Consider the following 19,564-nt stretch of genomic DNA (forward strand, 5'->3'; position numbering starts at 1 on the left):
TAAAGGCCTTTCCTCCTGCTCTTTCTGCTTACTTTAAGGGTAATGCAGCATGGTGTTTTCAGGTGCTGTTTCCCTGTGCCATAGCACAGATTCCTGTCCAGCATCGCTTTCTTGTAAAAACTTTAAAATGTCCTCCAGTTGTTTTTCTGCTCCCTGACATCATAGCTGCTCCTGAACTCTAGAAAAAGAGTTCTGTAGGCCTGAAATTTACCCTAACTTTGTGGAGATGCCTTAAACTTTCGGTCAGGTCAGACACACTGTAAAAATAACAGAGCACAAGCAGTGCTGATACTGTTGGAAAACCTGCATTATGCACATAATTCTGTGCAAAGTTTTGTTAGGAGTTAGGCCCTTTTCCAAAAGTTTATGAGTTGGCCAAATTCGCCTCCCAGATGTCTTCCTGGTCTTGTCCACATCTTGGAGGAATTTGAGTGAAATGGTTTGGGTTCTGTTTTAGATTGAGTTTTGGGGTTTTTATTGGGTTTTTTGGCATAGGTAAAGCAAAATATATTTTGCTTTAAGTATGTGTTTGGACTGTCTCAGCTGTAACTTTCTAAAAATATTTTCTTTCTGGATCACATACCTGATACAGAAAATCTAAGCCCAAAAATTAAAGGTTGGCAAAACTATAAGTAACTGAGAACAGTCTTGTAATGGAAAATATTAGATTATTCTAATTGCTCCTGGCACTGCCATTGACTCCTATAATGCATTTTATTAAATTACCTCCATCTCAGGTCCTCTTCAGATATTATTGAGATGTTAATAAAAAATAACAGTAGTGTGTCTGAGCTGCAGCATGAAGCAGGAGGGTCAGGAGTTAGCTGATGCAAGGTGAATGTCCCCCTTCATTACCCCTTTAGATTTCTTACCTGTGAAAAATATGTGAGTGAAAGAAATGGTGAGCAGAGGCAGAGGCTGTATAGAAAGATGAGCAGTTGCTTGCTGAGGCATTTGAAGATAACATGAAACCTCAATCACCTGTAGGATAGGGTAAGTTGCATTTTTTCTGACCTGTAAACAGAGAAGTGACACTTTCTATAAACACATAGGAGAATCAATTTTCGCTGCAACTAAGAACTTAGAGTAAACTGAGCAGTGTGCATTCCTTCTGCAGGGAAGCACTGGAGTTCCACAATAATAGAGCCTTTGTAAAAGAAAAATATTTGAAAAAAATTATTTATGGCAGTGTGTTGTGTGACTAGAAATGGCACTAGTTTTTCTCTTCAGTACAAAAGGTGATAGCCAGGAAAATGCTGTAATTTGATCACTAAATTCATAATAAAACAAAAAGAAAATTTGAAACCTCAGAATAAGGGAGATACTGTGACAGTCTCATGTTGTACCTGTAAGACTTCTTATTGGTATCTGTAATTTTTTCCTTGATAGTATTTGTTAATTTGTCCAACTGAATTTAGTCTGTATGTATTTAAATAGGTGACTTGGTTGGTATCTCTAGGTGATGAACATCAAGAGTTTTCTAGTGCAATAAATGAGTATTTCTTTTACACCCAAGAACCCAAGACATGAAATGTGACTCTCAAATTTCAGCTAAAATGAGTATAAGGATAATGTTTCCTCACAGTGCTGTATTTAGGAATCTTCTACCTTTTTTATTGGAGTGTTCAAGTGAAGTTAGTTCCTTAGTCATCTGTGCTTGGCTGTGTCTTTATATTTTTTCTTCCTTGAATAAAAGGCAGTCATACATTTTTAGACCTGTTAATAATATTATTTGATTCTGATGCTTCTAGTTAACATTTGAAGAGATTGGCACATTGTGTTATCTTCAGTTCAAGCAGCAAACAGCAGATAGAACATCTAGCACAATTTTCAGTCATCTGTGTGCTGTTGCTTTGTTTGCAGTATGCATGCTTTTATTTCCACTTTTCCAGCATCAGACTCATTTTATAACTTCTTTAAAATCTCTCTGGTATGTGTTGAATACATAATATCTTATCTGGCTGAATACATGTGCAGGCATGTAATTACTTGATGTTTGTCTCACCATCTTCCAAGTGATTGAGAGACCAGTTGCAAAATAACATAATTCTCACTGAATCAATTTTCAGGTCTTTGAAATGATAAATATGTAATTGTGCAGCCAGTGTTCTCTGATAGGTTATTCAGTCTTGAATTGCAAAATTGCTAATAGGATGCTTTAATTATATATATTGTACTGGATATTGGTTTGTGTTAGTATTTCTTCTGCCTTTGAGCCTATACAATCTGTTGACATAATTGTACTGGAGGTAGTCTCTGTAAGCGGTTTAAATGTTGCCTTTTCTCAGGCATAGCTGTCTAAGTCAGATTCTATGCTACCTTAACTCTTCCACTATTGCCAATATAGTTCTCTGCCTGAAGTATCTGTGATTTACCTACATTCTGTTTTATACTGTAACTCGAAGGAAAGCAAATTAGGAAATATTCTTCTCTCTTCCCTGTGTTATTCCCTTATGTTCAAGTCAAATCCAAGCCCTGCTCTGAACTTTACACTCACCCTGCTCCTTTTGCAGGATACTTGCACCTCACTGACTGCAGTTCCCACAGACATACCTGGGATAGAGCCAAGCTGTCAGTGAGCTTTGTCCAAACTGTGCCATGAGTTTTGCAGTGTGTGCTGCCCATGCTGCTGCTGCCATTAATGTTGCCACCAGTACCTGAGCTATCTTATATCTGGCTCAGTAATATTTACATTCACTGTAGATCAACTATTTATATCGTAGCCAACTACAATATAAATGCTCTGTTAATCACAGCATGTAAATTCAGAAGCTTAAAAATTTAAATCTTATTTGGGCATAATAGTATGTTATTATTTTTGAGCAGAGTTTGTGGTAGCTGCTGTTGCATTTTCTTCAGTAGTTGTACAGAGTTTGTTGCTTCCATTCTCTCCACCTTCCTTGCGCGTGAAGGATCTGGTTTTTTGCAGCTGGATCCGTCGATAACCACATCCTGGTAACCTGTTTAAGGTCTTGTCTCAGTCACAGCAGGCTTAGTCCAGTAAGAAATGAAATTGTCTTATATCTATTTGAGCTTATTTCTTTGTCCCGCTTTGAATTACCATTCAAAGAGATTGACCTGGCAAGGGAACCCTTTGGTGAGCAGGATGGCATTTTTGGTAAATTGTTGTGATGACTCTTCTTTCCAGTAGCAAGTGCTGATGTTTGAAATAGTGTTGTCAGTTGAATGCAAGTATAACACAGATGGCGGGCAATAGAAGAGCTAATTTGGTTTCCATTTTGGAAGGCAGACCAATGCCAATTTAATGAAAGTTTGGATGATTTAACTCTTTGAAAGGAAGTGCCTGAAAATGTTACAGAGATCCTGACTGCTCATCTTTGTTATTAACAGAGTAGCATTTGAAACCTCCATTTTGGGGCTGAAGACAGGTTAATCCCAATATTTAAATGTAATATATGAAGGATCTTTGCTAAGCTGCACGGACATTTAGAAAAGCTACCTCCTTTGACTACTGCTCTTAAAAATTTATTTGGATGAACTGCTTATGTGGACAGGTAAAGAGGAGCAGAGGCTTCTCTGATGGATTACTGCAGAGACTCTAATAAGAGATGATGCAAGGTGGATATACATTATTTCTTTGCCCTGGTATTTAATCACCATGAAGAATGTGGAGCTTGTTTTTAATAGCTTGTGTATATAGTATCTTGACTAAATACTGTTGTGTTTCATGTACATATGTGTTTTGTTAGGCACTAGCAAAGAAAAAGGCTGAATTCATGTACCATAGTGGACATAACATGGAAAAAGAGACAGTAGAAAGTCAGCTCCTTTGGAATACTCATCACCCTGCTGCTTGTGTACTTTTCTGTGTTCTTCGACACCTTTGCATTTTTGTTTATAAACAAAATGTCTGTGCTTTGGCGGTCTTAGGTCACCCTAGTGTTCTCCAGGCAGCAAATGCAAGTGCAAGCAGAGTAACACAGACTCAGAGTTTCTAGTAAAAAACTTAGTCTTGTGTCTGGCATCTCACAAAAAGGAGCTTCTTGCAGCCAGTTGGCTGCAATATAGAGGGCACTTTCATTGTGGTCAGGATTTGCATCCTGCCTTGGGAAGTCAGAGGACTTGTTACAGACTCTCCAGATAAAATAGCAAAGGATTTTATGGCAAAGTAGAAGATTCTGTTTATTTTATCCTACTTAGAATTAATCTGTTTCTTGGAAATATACTTCTGCCGTCAGTTATTTTGTGCAGTATTCTAATATTTTATCCCAATGTACCATTTTTATTGGAAAGCTCATCTTTTCCATAAAAAGCCTCATGGTGGTTTTATTAGTAGAACATTTCCAATAAGAGACATTGAGATGATCCAGATGAGCAAATAGAACAGATCAGGCTAATTTTTTTTGTCTGTATAACCATAGGCTTTAGCATGAGTTATAAACTTTTTCCTTTTCCAGTAAAAGATCAACACACTTTTCCTTAAGTTTGATTGTGAGGAAGCCAAATAGGTGACCACAGTGACAAGGAGATTTTAAAATACTGTCATCTATGTAACAGTTGTTCTCTGCAGGGCCAATAAAGAAAAATACCAAAACCGAGTCAGATCTTGTAGCATCTTGGTTTGCTTACAAATCAGATTTCCATAGCCAGTGTATCGCTGGCAAGGGAGAGACTTTTTAGTTTGGAAAGCCAAGTTATTTTTCAGGAAATGACAGAGAAGTTCCTATGGGATTTTATGAACCATGTGTTTGGAAAAGATTGGTTTAAAGAGAGTTGAAAAAATCAGAAAACTACTTACTCTTATGTGTCAGCTACTCTTTCATTCAACAGTGGCAGCTCTGTAGAAGCTTCCCTCGAGCTTCCCATGTTATAAGAATTACAAAACCACCTGACTGGGTTGCAGTATGAATTGTTTTACTACCTCTTCCTCTAAACTATAAGAAATATGACATACACTTCTAAAAAACCATCTTCAGAAAGAATATCCCTAAATCCTGTGAATGCCTTTTGAACATAATTCCTACTAAGACTGTGCCATTTTATGGCAGGGAGAGCCCCATACTACAAAAGAATGTAGGAGATGGAACATCCTTAATTATTTTGTGTTATTGGTGGAAAAGACAAACTGCACACTGAAAGGTTCTTGAAGAGACTGTAATCTGATTTAGGTAGATACTGGTACCAGTAACACTGGTAACTGTTAGGGAAGAGAAAACTCTTTCATAAATGGCTGAGGGTTGCATAAATCTGTAAGAGGCACTTGAATTAGGAGCCACGTTTATAAAACATGTAAGAACATGTGCTTGTGATAGTTCTTATGTACACTTTTTCTTTTTTAATCAATGAAAGCCCAAGTTAGCTTGTAGTAACATGAGATTTAGCAGAAGAAGTCAGTGAAATGACATACTTGTCCTCTGAATGGGCTTATGTTACAGTAGAAAATCTATTTTTTGTCTTATAAAAACAATGAGGCTGCTTTTCTGGGCCAGGATGGGTCAGGTGACTGCTTCGCACAGGCCGGAGCTGTTGGGAATACCCTCTGGAAGTCCTGTAGTGAACATTTCACTTTTCTGTCATGGTCTTTTTCCTTCACAGACTCTGGAGAAAGCAATGTCATAATTCCATAATGTCAAGCTTTGATTTCCATAGTCAATAAAAATATGTAGTTTTGTCCTTGTGCTGTAGCTTGGTACATTGTACTTGGGCTAAGTGAAACAGTCTGATTTCACGTAACAGACATGACAGTGCTTGGGCTGGAGGGAAGGGGCTGTTTATGGGTCTAACCCAACCTGTGAGCTGACTTCATCCAGCCTCCCAGCACTCTCATTCCTCTCAGACATTCTCTTCTTTTCCTTTACTGCCTCTTACAGACACTTTCATATCTTCTTAAGACCCCAGCAAAACCAAGCAGAGCAAACTGGTCTCTTCAGAATAATACTGCTTCCTTCTTTACTGTGGCCCAACTCGTTTCCCAGTTCTGCAGCAGAAAGGGGGCCCTTTCCTTACAGACAGACCATGCAGCAGCTCGTTTTAGGACTGCTTGTGTAGGAGGGGAAGAGCAAGAGGAGGTACAAGATATGACTTTAAGCAACCTGCTTAGGAAACAGACGGTCTTAAGTCTCAACTACTGGACATGGTGGGAATAACCCGAAGTAAACACTGAGTGTTAGACAAAGGAGAACTAGAACTGGGGGCAATATGGTTGGAGAGCAGAAGGGAGATTTCCCTTGCCTTGCCTCTGTGACCCATGTCAGCCAGCCGCTGTGCCCTTGAACTGCCCTGTGCAGAGCTGAGTTTTGCTAACCTGCTTTCCAAAAGATGAGGTCAGAATAAGTGAGTTTGTTTTCTTCTGGGGGATAGAGAGATTCAGTTTTATCAAGGCTGCTCTGAAGTTTGAGTTGGCTCTGAATACTGTCCTCGTCTCCGCCTCTGCTGTGGAGGGCATTCAGGAGTATGGATCATTGCCATGAGGCACTTACACTCCTAAGATGCCGAATTGCTGCTGCGGCTACACGCAGCTCTGGTTACCACCATCACCACCCATGTGCTCTTACTGATTGTATGCAATATTATTTTCCCCTGGAACAGTAGTGTGGAAATAGGCTCAAAGTCATCGTTTGATCTCTGCTATTTTCTGTAGTCTTGTTCTAGTAGTAGTTTTAGCACAACTGAGACAGAAAATGTACGATTGTCTCAACAATAATGAGACACTAAACACGTGGATATCCTATTAGTGTTTCATGGACCGTAGCTGTCATTTCATTTGCTCTGGAATTCCTTCCATACGGCCATGACAAAGGTTTAAGGTTGAGTTTTCTTGACACTTTGAATGCATTAGCCTGTTCCTCAAACAAAAGTCTGTCAAGTATAGTGAAGCATCTGAAGGGATGTGTTTATTTCTGTAAGTAATATATTAAATAGAATTAGGGTCAGTAAGCTTGGTCTTGAGAGATAAAAGCACAACACTAGAATTTTGTGCGGTTTTCTTCCCTGGTGAATGTTAGACAAATGTATCCGGTATTTGTAAATTTCCCTTTTTCTACTTCTGTTTTTTGTATCTCCTCATTCTAAACAAGGCTGTTTAGAATAAGTTTCCAGAAGTTTTGCAATTCATTTTTCCATATGTAAATATACACAATATGATCGTATTAACTTAGCGTAATTATAAACTATGTAGTTAATGTAATTTCCATGAGTGAATATAAGAGTCATCTGTGTATTTCTTATGTAATAGAAAAGCAAGCTAAGATATTACTAATCTCATTAGTTTTTGTCCCTACTCATGGACATGTTTGTCATTCTTGTCTGTGGTTTTTTTGGTTAAACTGATCACTCTTAGGTTTTTTGAGACTAAGTTACTGAAGCTGCATATTTTTGCATCAGATTATCAGATAAAAGATGTCCTTTTGTATCCAGTGTACACATGTGACATAGGTAAGAACTGAAGGGGGGCAGTGTCAGTGTTACCACAGAGTTCTTGATGTGCACTTACACCACCATTGAGCACCATGGGCAGTTCTTGTACATCATACTGGTTCTTATTTTCTTCCATTTGTGCTTTCTGCCTTCAAAATTCGCAGTGATACAGTACCAATTGTTTGCCCACATGTCATTCAGTTTAGTTACTGTGTAGTACCGCCCAGTTTCTGCAGCAAGAAAAGAAATGTGTGTATTCTTCCTGAAAATTAGAGGTTTGCTAAGGATCAGATAAGTTCAGAAAAATGGCAAAATAAGAAATGAAAAAATAAGAAATAAAGAAAATGGTTTCCAGGATCTGAAAATAATCCATATAATTGGAATATAGTGGAAAGGGAAAAAAATTATATGTAAATCTGTTTTGTAGTTGGACCTGAAAGTTTTTATTATTTTTTTAACAAAAACCTTAGGAATTCTTTTTGAAGTTTCCTTCACAGGTTTGATGGTTATGAATTGCAGTGGCAGATCTTCAGTTCTGCTAGGCAAAAGATCAGCATTATTCACTGATATCCAATCCAGAGATTTTTGCCTCATATATCATTTATATGGGTTAAAGTCTGTTGGAAGAATGCTTTTAATGGATAATTATCTTCTAGCTATGTGCAGACATAGTTGATAACTATTGTGGCAGCAACCAAGAACGGTGAGATGTTTCTAGTTGCAGAGTACCTGTAGAGTTTTCTAGTTGGTGTCTTCATATCTGTTGTCCCTTGTGTCCCAGTCAGGATGAACTCCAAATCTTTCAGTGCAGTGTAATTTGTGGTATTTCAATGACTATGGGAAAAGTATTTTGCTTGTCTTACTCAGAGATTAATTCTTGCATTTTTCATTGGACTGTCTGTCACTTATAATAAGTCATCTGTCTTTTCAGAGTTATCTGTTCATAGAACATTAACATTTTTACAAGAAAAGTAATTTCTGAGCAGTGTTGCATTTTTTCCCTTATAGTTCTTCCGTCTTTATTTTGGCACTTTCATCTATGTTCACCAGTTTCCTTACATTGTTTTTCTGTCAGGGCCTGTAGTTGCTCAGTTAAATTTGTGTGAGATTTGCCTATAGCTATTTTGAATCCATGAAGAGATCCTATCTCTTTCAAAACCTAATGTATCTTTCTGTCTTTTACACAAAACCACGTTGTTATATGAAATAGTGTCAAGGGAGTTCTTATAGCTGAGGCAGAAGCCCGTTAGACTCTCCAAATTGCTTGGCAAACCCTGCAGCAAACAGAGATGCTAAACTTAGAGTGGTGAGTGGCTGTTAGCTGACTGAGGTGTAACTGGGTGTTACGAGTTGCTCATAGTTCCTGGAGATTTAATATCAAGGAAATTTAATATCTAGTTGCACATCTTAACTAGAGACTCATGGTCACTTCTAACTTAACTAGTTTTATATTTTGTTATTCTTCTTCCCAAAAAGTCTTTCTTTGAAATTCCTTCAATGCAGTGGCTTTCCTGTGCAATCCAAAGCATTTTATTCCTTGCAGAACTATTTCTGTCATACAGAGTGTAGAATATGAGATGTAAATAATGTTTTCCTCTCATATAATTAGGTTATTAAGTCTCAATGAAAGAAAAAAAGCCTACATTGATTTTCTCTTGCATATGATTCTCTTTACAACTCTGAACTTACAACATATTCCTGAGGGTGCCTGAAGTTTTTTCATGTGTAGAGGAAAATTGTTTAATAGTCCCTGGCTGTTCTTCCAGGGTACTCCAAATAGATAGGAGGGATAAAAGAAGTCAAAGCACCCAAATAAGGTCATCTGCTTGCAGTGATGAGGACACAGAAACAGTCGTATTCAAAGGGGTAGAATGTAGCAGAGGTTATTACAGTGATCCAAACTAATTTTGGAAATGTAAACATTGGTGTGAAATGACTGCAGTCCTGTCCATACTGCATTCAAACAAAGGTAGAAGCATTTCAGTCTGGATTAAATAAAATGCTGTCTGTTTTTAATGTGGTTTGGCTAGCCAGTGGAAACCATAGCATTTTAACCTGTTTGAAAGGCAGGTTCTAGTGGACAATAGGAAATTTTTATCCAATATGGTTTCTGTATATTTGCTCTGATCAGTGCTAGCCTGGGCATATTGTGACAGAAAACCCTTTTTTCTGCATTCAGACATAAACACTGTTTGCAAATTTATTTCAAAGAACTTTTTATTTGGCATAAGTTTTGGGTCTTGATGTGATCATCTGTGCTGAGCATTGTTTCTCATTGTCCTGGAAATAATTATTTCCAGCATTTTTTGAGTGAAACAGAAAACAAAGAACTCCTAGGTAGACCAGGCACCTTTTCTGTAATACTTCTCTGCTGATTTTGTCTTCATTTAATAGACTGTGTGTTCTTGAGAACCTCAAAATTTCTCATCACTTGCCCTCAGAACTGACACGGTGACCTGAGAATTCAAAAAATGTCACGTTAGTGGCTACTAATTAGTGGGTCCAGAAAGCTGCTTTTCCTGGCCTTTCAACCTTCCAGAGGCAGCAACAAAACCTGTCACATGTATCATACAAAGAAAATAAGCATTTGCCATGTTTGCATCTTGTTTTGTTTTTTCCTATGGTGTAGATAGTGGCACAAGCTCACTTGAGACTATAGATGAATTTGTAGTTTAGGAGGAAATTAACCTAGTGTTTGCATTTATTTCTCCTTTTGCATGCATAACATAATGCACGTATTATCCAGTTCTTGCTGAACAAGCATGAGTGTGTTAGTATGCTGTGCTGTAAGAAGAGGAAAAGATTTAAAGAAAAGAAGACTCTGCAGAAGATGCCTTTTTTTCTTCTGTTTTTTTCTGTTCCTACCATTCTTTTTTTTTTAATTACTTCAAATGTATTGAATATTTCTGAAAGGAAGTACTTTAATGCTTAGTTTGTAGTGTACAGTCCAGGCTTAAGCTGTCTGCTTGTATGTTTGTTGAACAAACTTATTAATAGAAGATTGATCTGTACTTACATTAATCACTGCTGTACTTCTGCATCTCATGAGACACCTTGGGTTTTTTGGGACCACTTACTAGAATGACTGTGGTAAAATGTGCCGTCACAGCCATGTCACAGAACTGTTTGTGCAAGTAACATTAATCTCTTTTTTATTATTTATAATTTTCAGGTCTTTAAAATAGAAGTGTTGATGAGTGGAAGGAAACATTTTGTGGAGAAGAGGTATAGTGAATTCCATGCACTTCATAAAAAGGTATTGATCATTTTCTTGATAAGATGTGTCTTTATTTTGCCTCAGTTGTGACATTTTCCTCTCTCTTGTAATTGTTATTATACATGGTTTATCTTAAATACATCTTGTGATTCATATCTCTAGAAATTAATTCCTAACTAACTCAGTTTTTTGTGTTTTGTAGAAAGGGGTGATGACTTCTCACATGTAACTAATTCTCCTTTCTGGTTATTGTTTACATGCTACATTGCTAAAATGCTGTCTGTAGTGTGCTTTTATCTTCTTGTAAAGTCACAAAATAAGGCACATTCCAATAGCAAATAAATGCAGTGGGTTTTTTAATCCAATTATTTGTTACTTCTATAAATTGTGATGCTAACCTGCCATATGTTGAGCTGAGGAAACAAGTTGTGTACACAAGGAAACTAGACACGAAAATGACTGAGTAAACATCTCACTCTGTTGCACTTCTTACAATTATTATGATATAAAATGTCTGATAAGCCTTTCTACTGAATCGTCTTAGTAAATATAGATGGGAACTGAGTACTTTCAAGGGTAGTTATCCACTAATTGTTCTTTAAATGTTTTGATCACTGTTAAAGGAAAAGTATGATTTCTTCTCTCCAAGCTGAACTGAATGCTGCTGAAAGGCAAGTTTTGCAGTTTTCCTGCCTTATGGAGGCCAACTATTTTGAAGGAGAATTCTTCAAGAGCATTGCAGCCTATTAACAGCAGTGGCGCTGCAATAAAGAGCTTCAGTCCTTCATTCCTAGGATCTGGGTGAACTAAACATCTCTTGGTGCGTAGGTCTCAGTGGCAGTGCAGTGTGGTCACAGACAACTCTGACTTGTTAGTCTTCAGTATGGAAAAACTTCATCTGCAAACAACAAAGGCAGGCACATGTATTTACAGCTTCTGCCAGTGCAATGTCAGAGGAGCTTATACACCACTAGCATGTTTACTGGTGGTCCTGAATTATCTCAGGAATCATCTCATTCAAGGAAGAAACATTATCCTGGTGCCAGAGAGGATGATTTTGACAGCCTTGTAAGACATACAGATACAAGCAAACTTGGCTGAAGAAAAGGCAACTATTGACCCATCTAGGTGTTGGCCATCAAAAGTCCAAAGACAAGAAAACATTTTGCTTTACTGCAAAATAATTGGGACGTACTAGTGCTTCTTGCCTCAGTAGTGGTATCCTCTACCACCTTTTTAATACTCAATTCCTTGTTTATTGTTTTAATTCAGATCTGTCTCAGATATTTTCTCCCTTGTGTTGACACTGAATATGAAAACACGAGCAACAGTGTCAGAATCAGTAGTTTAACTCACTCACCCACCACCGAGCCTTGCAATATATGTGCGCTTTATTTTACAGATGAGAGTAATCCTGCAGTTGAAAGCAAAGCAACCGAGTAGGTTAGGAAACATTATGAGGGAAAAATCAAGATTTATGTGCTTAAAATATACCTTACCCCAGGACACCATCTTTTATTGTTAAAATAGTATAGTATTGTATAATGCAATGTAGTTTAGAATTAGAATTAGAATTAGAAATATAGAATATTTTCAATTAGAAAAGACCTACAGTGATTGTCTAGTCCAACTACCTATGCAATCCATGGCTGACCAGAAGTTAAAACATGTTATTAAGGGCGTTGTTCAAATGTCCCTTAAACTCTGACAGGCTTGAGGCATTGACCCCCTCTTGGGGAAGCCTGTTCCAGTGTTTGAGCGTTCTCTTGGTAAGCAGATGCTTCCTGATGTCCAGTCAGTGCCTTCCTGACACAGCTGTGAGCCATTCCCAAATGTTCTGTCACTGGATCTCAAGGAGAAATGCTCAGCACTTTCCTCTCCACTTCCCCTCCTCAGGAAGCTGAAGAGCAATGAGGTCACCCCTCAGCATCCTTTTCTCCAAACTAAGCAAGCCCAGTGTCCTCAGCCACTTGGCATCCACCTGCCGAGCACATGCCAAAGATGGGTCCTTTACAAGCAGAGCAGAAGAAATGCGAGCACCAAGGCTGGATCTGGAAGAGGGGGAAGAAAATCTGTGATTGAAGGCAGCAACCTTGCCACCTTTCCCAGGCTGCTCACCATCTGGGCAGCTGCTGCATGTGTAGTTGTCCCTTCCCAGGGATAGGACTTTGCAGTTCCCCTTCTTGGGGATCCAGCCTTAAGGGGATACGATCCTAGGGGGTGATGTAGAGAGCAGCACCAAATTTTGACTCTGGGAAGTAGAGGTTTTTTGGGCACCACCATAGCGAGAGTGCACTGGACAGTACAGGCTGGTAGGAGAGCAGAGCCCAGGGACATGGGGCAGAGGGTGTGGTAAAGAGGAGGCCATGCCTGAGGTGGTGAGCAGGGGGGCACGGGCTGGCCCTGGAGACCCCGTGTGGAAATCCTGTCCCAGAACCACCTGCAGAGATGCAGGCCTGGAGCTGGGCAGTATTTGCCTTTAGGGGAACAATGGAATAACACCTGGCATGAGCAGAAGGACCTATCAGCATTAACAACCCATCCTTCCAGGAAAAATAGGGTGAAAATAGCAATGCCACCTGCACTGTTAGTAACATTGAGACTTTTCCTGTAGTTTTTGTGCATTTAATTTATTTGGATAGTTGGATAGTTAGGGCTGGGAGCTTTGAGGGCTGGCATTCGCCCCAGCTGATGGCCCAGTGCTGATTTAGCCATGTCCCAAGGCCTTCCATCATCACCAACATGGTGCTGGCCTCTTGTTTGCTAGACAGGGCTTGGGGCTCTCTTTCCCTTCTCTTCAGGGTTTGCTGTGGCCCCTCAGGAGAGCATTTACTGCTCCATCTGGAAGTGGAGGGCCTGAGCACAGCCTTACCTGGCTCCTCCTGGGACTCTTCTTGCTCTGCAGTGATGGCAATGGGAGCCCAGAGTTGGCTGCCAAGACCCCACCAACAGCAGCAGAGAAGGGGGCCTTTCTGCTGCTGTGTTGCACAGTGACACGTGCACACTCCTGCATGAATGTCACTGTGCAGTTTTGGAGGGACAGCCCCAATATCCTGCCCAGCAGCTCTGCATCCGTCCTGTGATTGATTGTGATGGTTGGATGGTATCCTCCACCATGACTGCCTCCAACACTGGTGCCAAACATCTCCATCTCCTTATGGATCCAGGGCTGCAGTGTCTGGAGGAGTATTGCATGGTTCATCTGGCTCAGGGGCTGGATGACCCCCACAGGACACCTAGGCACTCCCTCTGCAGCTCATCTTTGCGGTACTCCAGGATGATGGAGGTTCTGGGCAGTTGGATATCTTGGAGCTGCTCCTGCTTGGCAGATGACTTGTGGTTGTGTCATAGATGGTGTGATGACATGCTCCACATAGTCATCATCCACCTGCACCGATTGCAGGAATGATAATACCCTCCTGTTGCAGAGGGGGCACTTGGGCTTGTTCTCAGCCCACTGCAGGATGGACAGGGAGCAGAAGTGGTGGAGGCATGGCATCACATAACTGGCCTCCTCCCAGTTGTCCAGTCAGATGGGACAGTCATTGTCCAACTCCACTGTAATTTCTGGAGTTACAAAACTACTCCACATAAGAGTCATGAATGACTGCAATCTTACTCTCAGATTTGTCTCGTTGTACACCACTTCCTCTGAAGTAACTTCCCTTGCAGAGACTTATCCTTAGAATACCAGAAAAACCGTGAATGATGCTCCCTTTCTCTCTCTGCAGAAATAGCAGCAAAACAAACCTGATAAACAGGTATTGTAACCAGGCACTTTGCATCACTCTTCAATTTGATTCATCTTTTCATCCGCTTGCTGTCTGTTCATATTACTCTGCAAACAGATGGCGACTTTCTTACTTGTTCCCTGTACAAATGCAAAGCGTCCAGCATATTTTGGCAACAATATACTTTTTTCTTAAGTTTTACATTTTGAAGTTGTAGTAAAATTTCATTAAGTGTGCTTGAACAACTCATGCTCTGAACCTTGCTTAGTGCTTTCGGTGTTACAGAATCCTGGAGAAAGCATTTGCATCAGTTTGCTTTCAGCATGCCAATATGGTATTTATCTTTTGTTCCTCTCTTCGCCTTTAATTTAGAATGTAAGTTTCCTTCTGAATTGCTGTAAGAACATGGCAATTGGAAAGGGCTCTTCAAACTTAATGCATATTCAAGGTGCCCTTAGTGTTGGAGATATCTGTAGTGAGCAGGAGAAACAAAGCTTCTGTAGAGAACAACTGTGGTAGAAAACAGCCATAGAGGCTGATGGGGAGATTGTGCCTTTTGCTGGAGAAGAACATGCCTCATTGGCATTCTATGGAGGAAGGAGGACTCCACTGCTCATATAATTCATCAGAACGCCAATCTGTGGTTGGGTGGGTTTCTTTAATTTATTTTTTTTAAACAAAGCCATTTCCAAGAATATGTCTGGATTTGTCTCCTTCCTGGGTTCAACCTGTCATAGGTTCTAGTTGTGTAAAAAAGTAAAGCCCCACTTCCCATGCAATCTGGCTGTAGTGGAAAAGGTTTAAAACCTTTTGAAAACTACCATGCTACACTAGGAATACAAATTATTCCCTTGACAGAAACCATCCATGGCTGTTGGCTTCTTTGAACTAGTTTTCATAGGCCATTATACTTCACTCTGATTATGAGCAACAAACCTTGCCTTTCAGATTATGCACCATTCACATTACAGTATTATATTTAAGTTTGAACAAAAATGCTATTATTCTCATGTGGAGAGGATTTTTAGAAAGAATTAAATTCTTTCTAGGTCTATAACAGTGAAAAATACAAACATTTGTCTATCTTTATTCCCAAATATCTTTTAATACTTCTTTTCTTATACATTTTTAAATATTGGTAGGGTTTTTTAGGTACAATAACACTAGAAGGTGACGGTGTTACAACTACTGCAGTGAAATATGCAATGATCTGAAGCTATATACATCTCGTTTTGCAGTTTGTTTATAATTTTAGAATAATTAGTATACACTCTGAATTATATTAACTTTTCACAGTTGGACAAATAATTCTTCACTTGATAATTTGAGCCATCTTTTAGTCTTTCAGGAAATAGCGACTACAGGATGTTGACAGGCATTATGGACAGTGTTATGGACAGGAAGGTATTATAGGCAATATTTGTTCTCTGATAAATATTTATTGTGTAGGGACAAGTCTGAGGCAATACAGCTAATGCATATGTAGTTTTGGTTAATATTCCTTGACATTGTAATAATAATTTGCAGCAATATATATTATTGGATTACTGTAAGCATAAGAAAGTGGGCTTTTAATGTATTCTTTATACGTCTATATGGGCTTTATACCTACACATAGTACCTATACTTGCACATTAAGTAATTGTTTTTTAGATTTTTTACATATAACAGGGCCACACAGCACAAAAGGATTGTTAATCATCTGCTGAGTTACCAGCCACAGAGTGTTTATCTTATAAGCATCTAGGTCTTGGTGGATCCTTGTATAGTATCAGATTTGTCTCCACTCATTTGGAACATTCTCCTCATTTGTTCCTCATCTGCAGGTGCTGTCGCAGTTCGCAACAGCAGCGACCATAGTTTCTTCAAGATCTTCAATCAATTTAGAGGGAAAATTTAGATGTGGTTATATTCTGTCTTTAAGATCAGTCAGTTGAAGTACATGGGTTTGGAGTTTTGTTTCGGACTATTGTTCTTCTCACTTCACTTTTAATTGTAATTTAGCACTGTTAAGAATTAAGGAAGTTGCAAAATGTTTCCAGAGCAATTGAAGTTCCCCTGCTGCAGCTTCGATACTTGTGATTGTGCAGACGTTGATGTGTTGCCACTGCTTTTTCCTATAGTGACATCTCAGCAAGCTCAAAGATGAAATGTAAATTCTTAATCTCCCATGGGTATGCATGTCAAAGTCAATTTTGAGTTTCTTTCCTTGCATTCTTTGCCTCAGATTTACTCAGAGGCAATATCCAACAGAAAGAATGTCTAGTGCCACCTTCTATTAAAATGTTATGGAGGCTATTTTAGTTGTTACTTTTGCTCTGTAGTTATAAGGAAAGCATTAATATTTTTTGGTTTTGAAAAAACATGTTGCTCCAGCAGGAGGATTTTTAGTGTTATCGGATTGTATGTTTGTGTCCATCTATATACACTCTCTCTCTCTCTCTATATATATGTATATGTAAAAACTTTCCTGTGGTTATCTTTAGAGGAATAGTTATGGAGCTCTCTTTGAAATATATTCCGTGGCAATCTTGCTGTTTCTCTGTATAGGATATTAAACACATATTAAACACAGGCTGTCAGTCTGTTAGTGCGATTTAAGAGCACAGATATTTTGCTCACTTGATTACCAGCTCTCCACAGAAATGGTTAGCTCTACCGCCTGTACTTCTCACACGTGATCACAGTTGCCTAAGTCTGGAGATAGAAGTTGTCATGGTGTGTTATCGCTGCACTTAGCAAGGTAGTGTCTGGGTATGTTGCAGTGCTGTTGTGAGGTATTATCCGAGGTTGGCTAATGGGGAACTCAAATTTCGAGTATTCTCATGTAGTTGTTGCCATTTTGTTTTCAGGCTGTCAGTCACAAAAAATTTTTAGTAGGTTCCTCTTGGCTGTCCAGGGCAACTAGATGTGGAGATTTTTAACTGCACTCTGTAGGCATGACATCTGCTGTTACTTCAGAGAACTGATAGTAACTTCATTTCCATGCTGTTGTCCTTTATGCGTGGTTATTTCACCAGTACTGCCTCATCTCTAACATAAACATGCTTACTTCAAAGAGACACTATTATAATTTGTTTCTATCTGTGTTTCTTTTTGTTTGCAGCTCAAGAAGTTCATAAGAACTCCAGAGATCCCTTCAAAGCATGTGAGAAACTGGGTCCCTAAGGTCCTGGAGCAGCGGCGACAAGGCTTGGAGTTGTACTTGCAGGTGAGTCTCCTCACAGCCCTATTAAGGTAAAAGTGGCATCTGTTTTCAGAGTGCTAGCATCCAAAGCATTAGAAGGTGTGAAGTGTGGTGCTTTGCTAATGGGCAGTTTTAGAGGTGGGAAGTGACCTGGGTACTTAGCCAGCAGGAAAGATTTCTGTTTACTTAGCGAGGCTAGCAGCTAGAAAACCAGACTGTTTTGCGTCTTTTTTGTAATTCTTGCAGAAGCTGCTGACTGCCTTTGGTGAACCTACTAGTACTTCATTTTCCTCTGCCTAAAATGGGAAAAATAATGTTATTCTTTTCAAAGTTGTTCTGACTGTGCTGATCAAAATTGTTGCAGAAGAGGTACAAGGAGGCTTTTACTCATCTCTGTTTAGACAGACTAGGGAAGAATCACCTCATCAAATTCATATCCCTCTAGTGTACATACCTGTATATGAATTGTTCATCTAGTTGAAATAGGCACCTCTCATCCCATATTAAACTCGATTTGGAAATTTATATTTTAAGTCTTAGATTCTACCTAGATGAGTCCTGATTTTGATAAAGACAATAAAAGGAGTCTTCAGGAATAACTCAGTCATTCAGATATCTAAATATATCAGTAATGAATCCCATGAATAAGCAGAATTTCTATTGTCACCATAATTGCTTTAAAAATTGTCCAGTGGTGTAGATTCACAGCTGTTTTTCTGGTGACAAAGCCAGATGAAGGTGTTAGTCTACACATGTTCCCAGTTCACTGCACCTTCAGCTGTAGTAATATAGGTGCTATTTTGTTGAAGGGGATCACAGAAATGATCTGGATCAAAACATAATTATTTTGGAAGGAAGACAAGTGTGACAATATTGTATTTTTACTCACATCAGCCATTTGCAGTGATTTTTTTTTTCCAATTTTCATGCAATATTCTTTTGGAGATAATTGCTACCAAGGCACATGTACCAGTTTGTCTTATGCAGTTGAATTTGTTAAAAAGATACAGATGTAATTTGGTTATCACTTTTTAATTGCTGATAAACTGTAAAAGAACATCCCCCCCTACTGGAAGAGTTAGTCAACTCTTGTTCTTGTGCGGTCTTGTACATTTAATTAACTCGTTTTCTCTTCTATCAGCAGTGGCTGTCATGCAGTGCTTTAGGTTGGAAGGGACTGCCAGACACCATCTGTTTAAAACATAACAAACCTCTAAGTTATGTCCGTACTAATGTGCATACTAAATAAAACAAGAAGAAAAGTCATTAATATTTTTGTAAGAGTTGTTAATTTCTGTGTCTGCTAACAGAAAGCAGAACTAACCATCAGTGAAATTTTAACTTTTAAAATAATTACAGCCTTATTTTAGACCATGAAAAGTTCATTTTAAGGTACTTCAGTTATCAGACTTTTTGTAATACTCCCAAGCATTTTCCAAGACGCAGTGTAGGAACGTGCTACAATTTCAGAAGACGTGTTCTGTTTTTAATTTAACACCATGTGTGTAAAATAGTACAAACAAACTTTCAGGTGGTACTATTGAGAGTTATTCTGTAAGAGCAGCTTGGCTACTAGTGTCACTAGTCAGTGGTGGTACTAGTAGCCAGCCATTTGTGCAGCTGGTAAACTCTTATGAAGCCATGGCAGTCATTAACTGTTTTTATAAAACCAGCCAGAACCTAATGCAAAAATTGAACAATTACACAAATGTTACATTCAGAGAATTTGTGTTATGCAATACGTTTTTTCTTACTGTTCCACTTTGCACCCTGAAAACCTGTACAGGAAAGAGGTAAAATGCCATGCAGATAGCTGTCAATTACAGACCTGTACCTGACATAGTCTAATCGTGTTGAGTTCTTAATATATTTTTAATTAAGTAGTCTTCTATAGTTAAGTGCAGATAAAAATTATTATATGAAATGAGAATAGTAGAATCAGTCTCTATCAAATAATAAAGCAAGCAAGACATTCCCTGCCTAAGCCAGAAGGTGCTGCAGTTGCCAGGACCTTGTTACTTCTTTGTGACCTTTTCATGATGAAACCGCCCT

At 38.8% G+C, this 19,564-nt stretch overlaps 1 protein-coding gene across 4 annotated transcripts in view; it reads left to right on the top strand.

The window, feature by feature from the left end:
* SNX24 (sorting nexin 24) overlaps positions 1 to 19,564 on the top strand; it is an 87,895-nt gene that overhangs the window by 34,118 nt on the left and 34,213 nt on the right. For 3 of the 4 annotated variants that reach the window (XR_003532154.1, XM_027670869.1, XM_027670870.1), the window contains exons 2-3: positions 10,550 to 10,633; positions 17,432 to 17,536. Coding sequence is in view for 3 of the 4 variants with exons in the window: in XM_027670869.1 (XP_027526670.1) it covers positions 10,550 to 10,633; positions 17,432 to 17,536 (189 nt within the window). In the remaining variant the exon portion in view is untranslated. Of the gene's footprint in view, positions 1 to 883; positions 994 to 10,549; positions 10,634 to 17,431; positions 17,537 to 19,564 lie in introns of those variants that run through there. The other variant, XM_027670873.1, reaches the window with a different exon arrangement.

Source organism: Neopelma chrysocephalum, unplaced genomic scaffold (assembly GCF_003984885.1).
Source record: "Neopelma chrysocephalum unplaced genomic scaffold, ASM398488v2 Primary Assembly neopelma1_96942, whole genome shotgun sequence".
Classification (NCBI taxonomy): Eukaryota; Metazoa; Chordata; class Aves; order Passeriformes; family Pipridae; genus Neopelma; species Neopelma chrysocephalum.